At 33.2% G+C, this 14768-nt stretch overlaps 1 protein-coding gene across 12 annotated transcripts in view; it reads left to right on the forward strand.

Annotated features, from left to right (window-relative positions):
• Positions 1–14768, forward strand: part of USP15 (ubiquitin specific peptidase 15) — a 134571-nt gene that overhangs the window by 58162 nt on the left and 61641 nt on the right. For all 12 annotated transcript variants that reach the window (XR_011540517.1, XR_011540520.1, XR_011540518.1 and 9 more), the window contains 2 exons: positions 3906–4051; positions 7982–8043. Coding sequence is in view for 7 of the 12 variants with exons in the window: in XM_070621924.1 (XP_070478025.1) it covers positions 3906–4051; positions 7982–8043 (208 nt within the window). In the remaining 5 variants the exon portion in view is untranslated. The remainder of the gene's footprint in view (positions 1–3905; positions 4052–7981; positions 8044–14768) is intronic.

Here is a 14768-nt window from a genome sequence, read left to right on the forward strand (position 1 = left end):
CCACAACAAAGAATATACAACTATGTACTGGGGGGCTTTGGGGAGAAAAAGGAAAAAAATAAAATCTTTAAAAAAAAAAAATTAAAAAAGATTAAAAAAAAATCAAATAGTTTTGTTTTAATTTAGTGTTTTAAAAATGTATACAATGTTTGTAAAACAAATATAAATTGAAATAGAACTTGAAATAAAAACTTGCTTAAATAAAACTTTGTCAGGTAATGTAATGTATATGTCCGTAATAATAATAATAATGTTTCCCCTTTTTAGCATGGAAAATGATAATAGGTTATTTCCTTTTATTCTCTCAGTTTATTCTTAGGAATCTAAATACAGGTAGGTAGCTACTTACATAAGGCAACAGGCTTAGCATTATCATGACACACTGATTTTTTTTTTTTAATAATGAGTTAGGGAATTATAGTCTCAGTAAGTTTACCTAACGTCCTCTATATATATCTGCATATCTTTACATACTTACATATGTACACATATAAATGTATATTAAAATATATGTAAATTTTTTTCTTTCTATTTAAAAGCCATATTTTTATTTAAGATCAAGAATGTATTAAATAAAATATTTGTTAAATAAATGATTACAAATTTAATAACAAAATTATAGTACTTTTTGATAAGACACAGTTTGTAATAAAAATTATAAATGGTAGTTTTTTATTTCCTCATCTCAGGTGATGAAACTGAGGCTTAGAAAGGTTAAGTAACCTACTTAGATTCACGCTAGTACCAAGTGATAGAGCCAGTATTTTAATTGTGTAACCAAGGCCCTTATACCAGAGTCTCATCTCTTAATTACTCCCTTACACATCTGTGCAAGGGTTAATTGGGCTGATTTTGTTTTTCTAAAGGAAATGAATTTTGAAATAATAAAGAATTTGGGTAATAAATGAAATATGGGATGTATATTTTTTACTTGTGGTCTTTTTAAAAATCTTGATTAAGAATGATGAAAATAATTGTACATGAAATATATCTATATAAATTATATAAATAGAATTAAGAAATATAAGTACCTGTTTTCTATTTTTACCAAATTAATAAAATGTTCCACTTTTAGCTAGTACTACCTGTATTGATTTATAATAAAAATGATAGTAGCCATAGGCAAGAAATAAATAATTTACCACATTCAGAGCCAGAATATGTTGCCTTTGAATGTTTTTCTCCATAAATTGATACATTTGGGTATGGAACGTGTTGCAATAAGAAAGATCAAATTTGGTTTTATTTTTCTTTAAGGATACCACTGAAAAAATAATTTTCGTTATAAAACTTTTTGAAAAATGCTTTATAAAATGTATTAATGGAATTACTTAACTTTCTTATTAAATGTTCCTACTGGAAATGTTCATCACCACAATTTCATTTCTGATATCTGTATTAATATTTTTCTACTTCCGTATGCTTTTCATTAACTGCCTAATAGAGACAGATTAATATGTGGATAAATGTACCCACGCTCTCAATATCTTGATATTCTCAGGTCCGGTGATCTTGATTGCACCCAGCCTCAGCCACCAATTACCATAGTTATACCGTAGACTGTCATTATCTATAATTGCGCTCGACAACCCTGAATTTAAATATCCTGCTTTCTGGCTACCACTTTCTCTGTTCCCGTTCTCTGTTGAGCCCACTACATCGGACACTCAAGTCTACCACTCCCTTGGCACTGTTTATATGATCGTCTGTGATAGCCTCTATGTTGATAAACCCAAAGGTAATTGCAAAGTCTTCCATTTTCTTAATCTGCCAGCAAAAATTAACGTACTTAGTCACTTTTCCATCTGGAAATACTTTCTCTTCATATGGCTTCCAGGACACAAGTTCTCACTGGCCACATCTTCTCAGAGTCTTCAGATCCTTTTCATAGTCACTATCTCAAAATGTCACAGTGTCTCTGTGCTTAGTCCTCGGATCTCCTCTCTTTTCCTCGGTGATTTCCTCTAGTCCCCTGGCTTTAAATACTTTGGGCATGTCGGTAGCTTTTAAATTTATATCTCTTACCCAAAACTCAATTCCATTTTCAGCCATTCCATTTCTTCATTTGTGTCTGATAAGAATCTCAAGATATGACATAAGTGAAACTAAACTCTCTCCCTTCTTCCCAAAACCTGCTACCTTGTCATTCTTCCCCATCTGAGTAATCACCACGTGCATTCTTCGAATTACTCAGGCCAAAAACCTTGGTATCGTTCCAATTCTCTTTTATTTCTCACCCTGCATATAAATCTAGCAGCATATCTTCTAGGCAGTTCCTTTAGAATCTGTTCTCAGTCTGACCACTTAACATTGCTTCCACTGCTACTACCTTGGTTTGGATTTCTGCAGTAGCCTAGTCTCCCACCCTTGAGATCCTGCAATTTGTTGTTCACTAGCAGCAAAAGTGTACATTTAAAATGTCTGAGATCATTCCATTTCTCTGCTCAGAACTCTTCAGTGGCTTCCCTTCTTACTCAGATAAAATAGAATACTCTCATAACTTACAAGAGTCTGTATGATCCTGCATGAGTACCTTTATGGTCTCATTTCCACCTTGCTCATTCCACTTCAGCCACATTGGTGCACCATGCTGTTCTAGAACACATCAAATACATTGCCACCTCAGGGCGTTTGCATTCTTTCTTCTGCCTGTAATGTTCTTCCCCTATATATGAGTATATTGTAACACTCAATGAAGAGGAAATTCTCATATGTGTTTGTATATATTATATTATGTATATAAATATGTATTAATAGAAAAAAAATGTCGAAGAAGAAATATCAAAATGTTAACAGTAGTTATCTCTAGTTAGACATTTTATTTATATTTGTATTTTCTGAATTTTTCAGTGAGGAAGAATTATTTCTGTAATCAGGAAAACAGTGTTCATTTTATAGAAAAATGATCTCCCTTCCTCAGCTTCTTCTTCTACCCTCCTTCCTAGGTTATGTTCTCTTTCTTGATCTAGGTGCTGGTTACGTGGATGTGTCCACTTTGGAAATTCATCATGATATGTTGATGACTTGTGCATTTTTTGGTATACATTTACACTTCAATATAAAGACCAAAAAGGAAAAAAGTTTAACCCTGCCAAAATAGAAAGCAGTGCTGTCACTATATTTAATGAAATTATTTAAATATTCTGACTAATTTGCTTAAGTTTTGAAATACACTATAACATTTACTACTTATTTAATGCCTTAAAGAAATAAATAGATTCATTTAACTATATGGTACTGAAACTTACTCTCAAATATGTAGATACTTCTGTGTCTTATTTTATAGCAGATTAAGCTGCTCCAATTAAAGGCTTCTTCCACTCAGATAATTGATTTAGAAATAAGGAAAATATATGATTTTACCCTGAAAACGAAGTTTTGACCAATACAGGCATCCATTCAAAGAAAAAACTTTTCTTTGTGTCTATATATTCTATTTAATTTTAGTTAGCTATTCAAACTGTAAATTATATTCAATTTAATATAAAATTCTTAAGTTGGTTATGTTATAATTAAAAACATTTTCATCTGTAGCATCTCTGAATTATATTTTAATTTTTTACTTTCACATACCATCAGAAAATACATTGATTTTATAATGTGTAAAAGGTTAAAGTTCATCCTGTATAACACAATATGATTGAACTCTTTTACGTTTCGAGGTCTTAATTTCCCCAAGTAATCATCTGTCAGACTTATAATTACCATTTTCTTCCTGAAAAGCACCCCTGGTCTTAAAAACCTTCTTAATTGTTTTTTATGTATGTCCTACATATGTGTTCATCTATTCTTGCCATTATATCAGTATTTTAAATTTAGGATTTTTATGCTGGTGAGCACTAAGCTCTATGTGGTGTATTTTAAAATATTTATTATATTCACGTATCTTTCCTTCTTAAATCTAGATACAATTGAAAAGGAAATAAGAAAAATCTTCAATATTCCAGATGAAAAGGAGACCAGATTGTGGAACAAATACATGAGTAACACGTTTGAACCACTGAATAAACCAGACAGCACCATTCAGGATGCTGGCTTATACCAAGGACAGGTATTGTTTAGCAGTACTGTTTATTTTAAGCATACTGTACATGAAACTTTTTGAAGTCACAAACTTTATGGATATCCTGATAATTTATAATGGCTTCTGCTGTCTCTGGCTGGCTTCCTCTTTCTAACTCATCTCTTCCCTAGCCCTGCTGGTCACTAGCTATAACTTCTGCTTCCCTCCTTGATCTTGAGAATAACCTACTTTTTAAAAAGAAATTATTTTCCATCAAAAAACAGCTAATAAAATAAGGTGGGTCAGTGAACTTTCTGTAAAGAATCAAATATTAAATATTTTTGGCTCAGCGGTCCATATGGTGTCTGTCACAACTACAACTCTGCCATTATAGTAGCACAAAAGTAGTTATAGACAATACCTAAATAAGTGGATATGGCTCTGTTCCAACAAAGTTTATTTACAAAAGCAGTCAGTGAGCTAAGTGAACTGTAGTTTACCCACCCCTGCTAGAAGGTGTCCACCCCCAGTCTAGTCTTTCTTTATGATATAATCCAAAAATATGAATATGTTGAGAAATGAAGACGTTTACACACAATCAGCAAGTCCTACTGATTCTACCTTTTAAGTATTTCTTGACTTAATCTCTCTATTCCATTCCCAGCCCTTATCTTTCAGTAGTCTCTTAACAGATCCCTCTGCCTTCAGTCTTTTGCACGTCCACTCTCGATCCTCCGTATTTCTCTCAATACTCTTTCTAAAATGTAAACCTTATTATTTCCTTTTCCTAACCCTTTCCTGGTTCCTTAGCAATTGTAGAATAGAGTCCAGGCACCTTAACACAGCCTGCAAGGCTTGGTTTGACCTTTTGCCTAGTCTTCCAGCTTCTTTAGGTTATCCTTGCCTTGTGATTTACACTCTTAACAATACCAACCCACACTGCTTATAGTGTCCTAGGCATACTGTGCTGTGTTCCATCTGCCTGTTGTAGCTTCTTCCCAGTCCCTGCTTTCCTCCTGCAGAAAGTCCTTTTAAACATCAAAATATTTAAATTAACGATCCCATCCTGTCATGTAGTCTACCCAGAGCAGATATTCATCCTTCAAATTCCAACTCAAATGTCACATCATCTCTTCAGCCTTTCCTAGTTTATTTTTCTCAGTATCTATTTGAGGTATAAGATTTTTCTACTTCGGGGAGAAAATTGCTCCCTTAACTTCTATAATGATTTACATATATGTTTTTTGTATCATTCATTATGTGCTTTAGTTATTTATATATTGAGTTCCCCAGCTAGACTGTGAGGTCCTCGTTTTGGTTGGACTTTGTGTTCTATTTATTTTTGTTTTTAGTATCTAAAACAGAGCCTGGTGCTCCAGTGTATGAAAGTTTTTGTTTATATAGTAATTTAAAATTACTGTTGACATCCATAATATAATACAAGTTGTTAAAAAATTCAGAGGAACAGAGGGAAATTAATTTTTTAGTAAACCTCTACTATATGTTAAGTATTATACTAGTCTATAAAGACAGTGATTTTCAGACTTATTTTAGCCATTATATTCTTAAGTGAAATCTTACAGAATCTAATAGGTATTACAATTAAAAGGAGAGCTACCTGATTGAAGCTGGAGTGAGGAACTTGGAACTCTACTTGTTAGTCAACACTCCCCTTCCCAGCCAGCCAACTCCCTCTTTCTGTCTTCCAGTAGACATACGCCTCTCTCCTTGATCACCATCCATCGGGCCTTCAGGTAGCTCCAGGAGTAGAATTTGAAATGTACACAAGTGTTTCTTGAAATCTTTTCAGTGATTGATCCTATGTAATGGCTGTTATTCTGTCCATTATGTACATTAGAAAACTAAGGCTTAGAGAATTTAAATAATTTAATGTTCTTGATAGGAATGCATTTATCAGGTTGCAGATGACAGTATAAATTACTTTAATAGGAAGAAGATTAAATATCCTTAAGGACATTGATCTTTTGAAATAGGAATGTTTCAAAGAACATGCATTAAATTTTCCAGATTTTGTAATAGTTATCTTCTAACTGATGGTAAATAAGCTAAACACTATCTTGGACTTTTTTCAGATTTTTTACTGAAATTGAAAGTATCCTCATTAAAAAGTGAAACATACATTATTGAAGAGTTTGCCTCCTAAAATGGGTAGTCTTTATCTATCTCCCTTTTGTGTGTGAGTGCTTAATTTATTTAAAGTTTGAAACCTTTCTAAAAATATTTTCATCTTGAGTTAAAGTTTTAGACATGAACAAAATTTTATTCAGAAAATGACACATTTGAATAAAGGAGAGAATTTTAATATTTCTGATGGCCTTCAACATCAATATCTGTGATTGTCAAAACATGGAGTTTTAAGTACAAACACTATTAGGAATTAAAATATTATGGTTAATTTTAAGTATTTACTTCGTTCTTAACGTCAGTTTTAGGACCTTCTTAGAAAAAACAAACCATAAATATTGATATTAAATGCCTAACTTTGAAATTTTCTACAGCTAAGGTCTTTTGTTTTATGACTGGTTTAAGTCCTCCAAATAACTCGAGTTTATGTGTGTGTGTGTGTGTAGTTTGTATGTAGATGCCTGTCTAGTTACAAGTTGCAGTAAAGGAAAACTTGTTTCAAGAGTTACAAATCACTCGGTAAATCCAATTTTAAATCTGTAAAAATATATGACTATATCAGAATGATATCGGAAAATCGAGGCTAATGGTTAATTGTCCATGGAAGGGAGAGAAATATGGTCAGGGAGGGATCAGGATAGTAGGTGCACAGTGCACTTATTCTTTATATGCTATACATACTTCATATGTGTCTTTTGAATGTAAGAAATATTAATTTTTTTAAAGACAACTTTAATATTTTAACTAGCATTCTCTTTTTACAACATGGTTCCATGAATTCTTTTAACCAATGTTTTATTGTTTGTTATATGTATTCTGAAATAGGCTTACTTTTTGCATGGTTAGGATCCAAATGCCAACTTATAAAAGGCCTGAAACATACAGTCCACAGAAGTATATTATCAACATTATGTAGCGTAGGTTACAAAATTGCAACTTGAAGAAAAAGTTAATGAAACTGAATATGTAAAATGTATTCAAATTTGTAATGCCTTCATTTTACTTTAAGGCATATTTTCTATATAATAGTTTTCCCATTGAAATTTAGATACTAACTTCTTGTTGAGATTATCGCATATTGTCTTTTTGCTAATTTAATTATTTTTTCTTAGTTTCTCTTCTCTACACAGACTCACCCATAGCAAACACTAAAAGAAAGGCTTCTTTTAGTAAAAGAAATGAATAAGAGTTCTGGGATGTTTTAGAATGAAGTATAGCTCTGTCTTAGCCTGTACTTTTCACTTACTAGAGCTGATTTCTGTCTGCCTTAACCATCCTGCTATAGGGAACTTCAGTCTGAGTCTCCCAAATGTGACTGTTATCATTTTATATACTAAAACATTCCATAATTTACATAGAGATAATGTAAATAAAAACAAAGCCCAAATAATTGTAATCTGTAGTTTGGAATTATCTGTGTTGCTGTTCCATGATCATACATCAGTGTGTTTTAACAACTGTAACCATTTATTGAGCATCTGTTCTTTTCACAGGTCTGTATTACAAGCTACAAATAGAAAAGAAATAGAAAATGTACTCCCTAAACTTAAGGAATTTATATTCTATCTACTTGATTTAAACTTTCTTATACTTTAAGTCATAGAACCAATGATTTTCTTCATAATTTATCTTCTTTCCTTGTATTATTGCTTACTTCTTATGTTTGAGGTCTGTCTGTCTCCCTTGCCCAGCTTTGAAATCAAAATACAAATATCCCTTCACGTTATCTACTGTCCTTTAGTCACAGTTACTTTAGTTTCTTAGTGTATTCAGCTAATCTAAAGCTATTTTAACTTGAGTTAAAGAAAAACACTTATTATGTCGTATTTGCAGGTGTTAGTGATAGAACAGAAAAATGAAGACGGAACGTGGCCAAGAGGTCCTTCTGCTCCTAAGTAAGTATTCCCACTTTTTATGGCTTTTGCTTGATTTTGAAGCCTTAGATTTCAGATGATGAAATAACTTAATTTTGTGTTGTAAATATGCATAGCTTCTTTATGTTTTAATATTTTATTCTCAGTATAGAAGTTATCTAAATTTGCAGTTTAATGTGCTATAATTAAAAAGGCTTCCCATTCAGTCTCTTTTAGAATAAGGTACAGTGTAAATATGTTATAAATGTTACATTACATTGTCTAATATGGTCAAATAACTATTAAACATTTTGTTGCATATTTTTAAGCTTTTTTGTGATTTTTTAAAAAGTATCTGTTGAATGCTCTTTATGAAAATGAATCTGATATGAAAGTAATATTTTTATTTATTTAAATAAATGTTTTATAATATAAAAGCCTAAGTAGAGAGGAGTATAAGAATTGCTTTTGATGATAAATGAGGCATTAAAGAGTTAGAAATCTTTTTAACTTTTTTTAATGTCGTAAGAACACTTAACTGGAGATCCATCTCTTAACAAATTTTTAAGTGTGCTATACAGTATTGTTAACTATCAGCACGTTATTGTACAACAGATCTCTAGACTTTATTCACCTTTCTACCTAAAACTTTATTCTTCTTCATCAGTAACTCTCCATTTCTCCCTTCTCCCAGACCCTGGCAACTGCCATTCTAGTCTATTTCTATGAGTTTGACTAGTTTAGATACCTCATATAAGTGGAATCATGCAGTATTTGTCCTCCTGTGACTGGTTTATTTTACCTAGCATAACATCCCCCGAGTTCATCCATGTTATTGCATATGGCAGGATTGCCTTCCTTTTTTAAGGCTGAATAATATTCTATTGTAGGTATACACTACATTTTCTTTATCCATTCATCCATTGGTGGACATTTAGGTTGTTTTCATAGCTTGGGTATGGTGAATTGTATCTCGGTGAACATGGGAGTGCAGATAATCTGTTCGAGAGAACTGATTTCCTTTCCTTTGGATGTATACCCAGAAGTGAGATTTGGGGATCATATGGTAGTTCTGTTTTTAGTTTTTTTGGGGAACCATACTGTTTTCCACAGCATCTGTACCATTTTACATTTCCACCAACAGTGTGCAAGAGTTCTGGTTTCTCCACATCCTTGCTTGCGCTTGTTACCTTTTGTTCTTTCGGTTGATAATAGCCATCCTAACAGGTGTGTGGTGATATCTCGTTGTGGTTTTGATTTGCATTCCCCAGTGATTGCTCCCGTTGAGCATCTTTTTGTACACTTGTTGACCATTTGTTTGCCTTCTTTGGAGAAATATCTATTCAAGTCTAGGCTCATTTTTTAATTTTGTTGTTTGAGTTTTTTGCTAATGAATTATAAGAGTTCCTTATATAGTTTGGATATTAACCCTTATCAGATATGTCATTTAAAGATTTGAAAATAAGACCTGAATCTATAACACTCCTAAAAGAAATCTTAGGGGAAAAACTTCAAGACATTGGTCTAGGCAGTGATTTCTTGAATATGACACCAAAAGCACAAGCAACAAAAGCAATAATAGACAAATGGGACTACATCAAATTAAAAAGTTTCTGCACAGGAAAGGAAACAATCAACTGAGTGAAAAGGCAACATACGGAATGGGAGAAAATATTTTTAACAGTTTCAGAATTATCAGATCCACACTCCATTGTCAAAAACTCTTAGGGCTAGTTGTATTTCAATATTTGAATTTTTTCAAAACTTTGAGAAGTAATATTGCATATGTGCCACCTATTATTTTAATATTTCTGTAAAGTCTAGGGGACTCTTATAATCAAAAACATTAATATTCAGCAAATACTAAGTAGATTAATAAGGACTATAAATAGCCTCATATCAGTTTAGGTTAGGTTGCCCTCAAGTGGGTTGTGAAAAAATTTTTAAGTTTTCAGAGCTTCTTGAATTTCACATTTTCTAATAAGGAATTGTGAACCTGTATTTTGAAATTCTTAAAATAATGATTCTTAAATAAATTAATAATTTTGTGATTGCTAACATAACAAAAGAGAACAACAACCTAGTACTTAGTTTAACAAAAGAGAACAACCTAGTACTTAGTTTTCTTCACACCTAAAATGTATCTTTAATGAGTGACTCTCTATCCTTTTTATCTTGTGTGAAGTTTTCTCATTTAAATTTTTCATGAGAAAACACCTAAGTTATATTAATTACGTTTTATTCTTACTCCACTTATTAGATGTAATACAAGAGTAGAACTTAATAGAAGAAGATATTAAAGGGGCTGGCCTTGTGGCATAGTGGTTAAGTTAACATGCTCTGCTTCAGTGGCCTGGGGTTCACAGCTTCAGATCCTGGGGACAGACCTGCACATCATTCATCAAGCCTTGCTGTGGCAGCTTCCCACATATAATGTAGAGGAAGATTGGCACAGATATTAGCTCAGGCCTTATCTTCCTCACGAAAAAAAAAGAAGATACTAAAATCATGTGGTCAAATCATGTAGGTTTCTTGATGGAGTTTTAGAAGTTAGGAATGTTTTCTTTGTGAGTATTCACATTTAGTCTTTAGATTAGAACTACTGTTGTTATATACTTGTTATTGCTTTAAGTAATATTTGAAATTACAAAATTTCTTGTGTTAATATAAAAGTACGAGTTCCAAAGATTGAGAAGTCTTTTCTACTTAAAATTACCAATTTTCACCCAGAAGATAAAATTAATTTTATATTTTCTTTTATCTTCTTCCTTACCTGCTAGCGCAATACCATTTTTATTTACTTAACTGTAGTACTTGCTCTGTAAGAGAAAACTCAATTTCTTCTAATAGTACCTAACACCCTATACAAATACAAAAAATACTGCTGAATGAAGGTTCTATACTAGAGATGCATAGAAGTAGGACCGAGAGTCTCAGTTTTCACTGAATCAGCCAGTTTAATAGGAAACTCAGATATTAAAACATGAAAAGTATTCATTCACTATAAAAAGTGCAAAATACCATATAACAGAATACCATAAATTGCCAAATGATAGTTTATTAGAATTTAAAAATTTTTTTCTGGGGGCCGGCTCCGTGGCCGAGTGGTTAAGTTCACGCGCTCTGCTTCAGCGGCCCAGGGTTTTGCCGACTCGAATCCTGGGTGCAGACATGGCACCACTCGTGAGGCCACGTTGAGGTGGCATCCCACATAGCACAACCAGAGGCACTCACAACTAGAATATACAGCTATGTACCGGGGTGGTTTGGGGAGGGAAAAAAAATTTTTTTCTGGAAATTAGCATCTGTGTATGCAAAGACTCTCAGAAAACTAGAAGGGCATTCTTCTAACTTGATAAAATCATTGTACCCAAAATCTGTAGCAAACATTGTATTTAGTTAAGAAATTATAAACACAGACCAAAATAAGCTTGGGGGAAAAAAGAAAATCCACTGTTTGCGTATGGTACAATCATCTACATAAAGTCCAAAAACAATCAGCAGACTACTACAACTGAGAAAATTCAGCACGATGCTCTAATGTAAGATTAATTTATAAAAACTAATAGGTGTTTTTGCTACCCAGAGGTCAGCAGTCTTTTTTATAAAGAACCAGATAATAAATATTTTCAGCTTTGTGGGCCATATGGTCACTGACTCAACTATAATTCTGCTGATATGGCTTGAAAGCAGCCGTAGATAGGATGTCAACAAATGGGCGTGGCCGTTTTCCAGTAAAATATTATTTACAAAAACATGTGGCAAACTGGATTTGGCTTGTGAACCATAGATTCCTGACCACTGCCAAATACCATTAGTAACCCACTCAGAAAATAGCATAACAAAAATTAAACTGATTAGGAATGCATAAAACCTCGTGGGAAAAAATCCCGACTTTATTAAAAGACAGAAGATTATCAGGTACTATATGGCTTAGCCTAGTAATGCCTACTTCTCTGAATCTATCCTGTCAGTGCCTCCTATTCAGAGTTCTATCCTGACTTTTTTTTTTGGAGAAACTTCATAAACTCATTCTAAAATTGACATACCAATAAAGGTCCAGAATTAGCTAAGTCAGTTTTGACAAAGAAAAGGAAGGAAGCACTAGACCTACTAGAGAGAATTACGACAAAACTATTGTAATAAAAATGGTATGATGTTAGCAAAAGAAAGACAGACTGTGATAAATTAGTGAGCTCAGAAAAATTCATGTGTAGATGAGAACTTGATAAGTGGCACCTCTAGATAATGAGAGACGGGTTGCTTAAAGCAGATAGTTGCGTAGATTTTGTTAGGAGAACTAGCTATTTGGAGAAAAAGAAAGCAGGGTCACTACCTTACGCATTATACACAAAGACTCCAGAAGGATTGAAGACCCACATAAGAAATGTAAAACTTTAAAGCTAATAAGTAGTTTTGGACCACAGAACATAATGTGAAAATTAATGGATTTGATTACATCAAAATTAAGTATTTCTCGTAAAGGAACCGTGTATGAAGTTACAAGTCAAATGTCAGTTTTGGAAATCTAAAACCTACAAGAGAATAACACCTACAGTGTATAAAGGATTGCTTTAAGTTAACAGAAACAAAGCAAAAAAGCTTTTTAAAAATAAACAAAAGATATGAATGGACAGTTGAAAGGAGGAGAAGCCCAAGTGCTGACAGGTAGGGGAGGAGATACACAAACTCACTGGTAATCCAAACAATTCCAGCAGGAGATACAACCTGACAGCTATCAGAATGACAACAGTTTTAAAGGTTGCTAATACAAAGTGTTTGGAGGGTGGTAGGAGAAGTCTTACGTACTGATGGTGGGAGCATAGCTAGTACTGCAGTTCTGTAAATCAGTCACTTTAATTTAATCAGGAATGTATAATCCCTCCGACCTGGCACTCAGTGGACTTTTTACTTTACGAGGGTCCCTAAGGTTACAGTCTTTGTAGCTGTATTGTTTGTGGCTGTGGGGATTGGGAGGCAGCCTAGCTAAATATCTATCTGATAGAGTGAATGAGAAGAATGAATGATGGTGTACCGTGGAATAGCAGTGCAGCAGCTGGAGAAGCTTGAAAACCTGCGACTGAGAGAAGAAATCAGAACAAAATGAGATTTTAATTCAGTACCATTTATGTAAATTTAAAACAGAACAGAACATATTATATAAAAATACAATATTTAAGAACACGGAGAAAGCACTTATTGTGGAGGAAAATAGGAGTACAGATTAGAAAAGACAAAAAAGTTTTAGGAATTATCACTTGCTTTTATTTATAAGTGTATAATTGAAGTAAGAATGCAGGTTCTTTTTTCTGGATGTGTGCCAGCTTTAAAAATAGTGGAATTCTGTATATTCATTGAAGTCACATTATAAGCACCTGTAATTTAGACAGATTCAACTCCAGCATAGGGCATGTAATTTTCGGCCCTCAAGAAAGAAACTTCAGGATGTTAAGATATAGAACAGCCTGTTTTATACACTCAAAATTGTCATTCTGTCATGAGAACCGATGGTCCTCAACATGGTATGAAGATGCTAGTTCTAATAAACATCACTAATCTGGGGTCTGTCCCAGTGCTCACACCACTTAACACATAACTACTTCCTACCTAGAGCATCAAAGGCCAAGGAAAAATCATTAAAATTCTGTCCTGTAATATGGTGATACAAGGAAGACTCTACTTGTTGAGATTTTTTAAAACACAGTTTCCTAGGCCCCATACCAAGAATCTGATTGGGTAGATCTGTGTGGGACTGGTGAATTTGCATTTCTAATACGTTCACAGGTGATTCTAATGCTGTTGTTCTAAGGATCACTTAGATGATTATGTAGAAATTATGTAGATAATGTTTCTTAATATGTACTATGTGAACCACCATAGGCAACAGCTTCCAGGTTCCTTAACCCAGACCAGCAGAATATAAATCTTTACAGTGGGCCCAGGAATCTGCATTTTAGGTGCTGCTTATGAGCAAGAAAATGTAAGAATACCACTACAGTAGGCATATGTTCACTAAGAGAAAGCATATTAGTATCTAACTGACTTTTCTATACCACTGAAAACAGGAACTTGAGTGCTCTGAAAGTCCTAGAATTGCACTAGGCCCATTTTCATCAGAATTGAGACCATATACCCTCAGCTGAAGCATAAATTTGGGGGCTACTTGATTGAGAAGAAATACTAAATATTAAAAAATGTTGAGGGTAAAATAGAATTTTGTTTAAAACGTAGTCTGTAGTTATAAAAATGTATATACCCTACATCCCACAACTAGAAGGACCTGCAACTAAGATATACAACTGTGTACAGGGGGGGTTTGGGGAGATAAAGCAGAAAAAAAAAAAAGATTGGCAACAGTTGTTAGCCCAGGTGCCAATCTTTAAAAAAAAAAAAAAATGTATATACCCTAAAACAACCCCAAATCTGTATTAGCGATCTAAGAACCTGCCTGCGAAATGCTCAGTTTTCTATCTGGATTTTTCTGCTAGATATCAACATATAATTTGAAATTTCATCTTTATATTCATGTTATACTTTAAAAGTACTGAAGTGCTTATTAGTTTTTTCAGAACTTGCATTCCTAATGTAGTTTTTAGGTATCTGATTTCTTAGAACCTCTCAAAAACATGGTCTTTTCTAATGATCCCTTAGAAAAGTTTTAACCCAAGTTTTTTTATTCTGTTAAATCTGACCATTTATTCTCCAAAGATGTTGGCATTGGGTGGATGGTCTAATTATTCAGTTGGAGATGTATGACTAGTTAAATC

The sequence above is a fragment of the Equus przewalskii genome, chromosome 5 (assembly GCF_037783145.1).
Source record: "Equus przewalskii isolate Varuska chromosome 5, EquPr2, whole genome shotgun sequence".
Taxonomy (NCBI): Eukaryota; Metazoa; Chordata; class Mammalia; order Perissodactyla; family Equidae; genus Equus; species Equus przewalskii.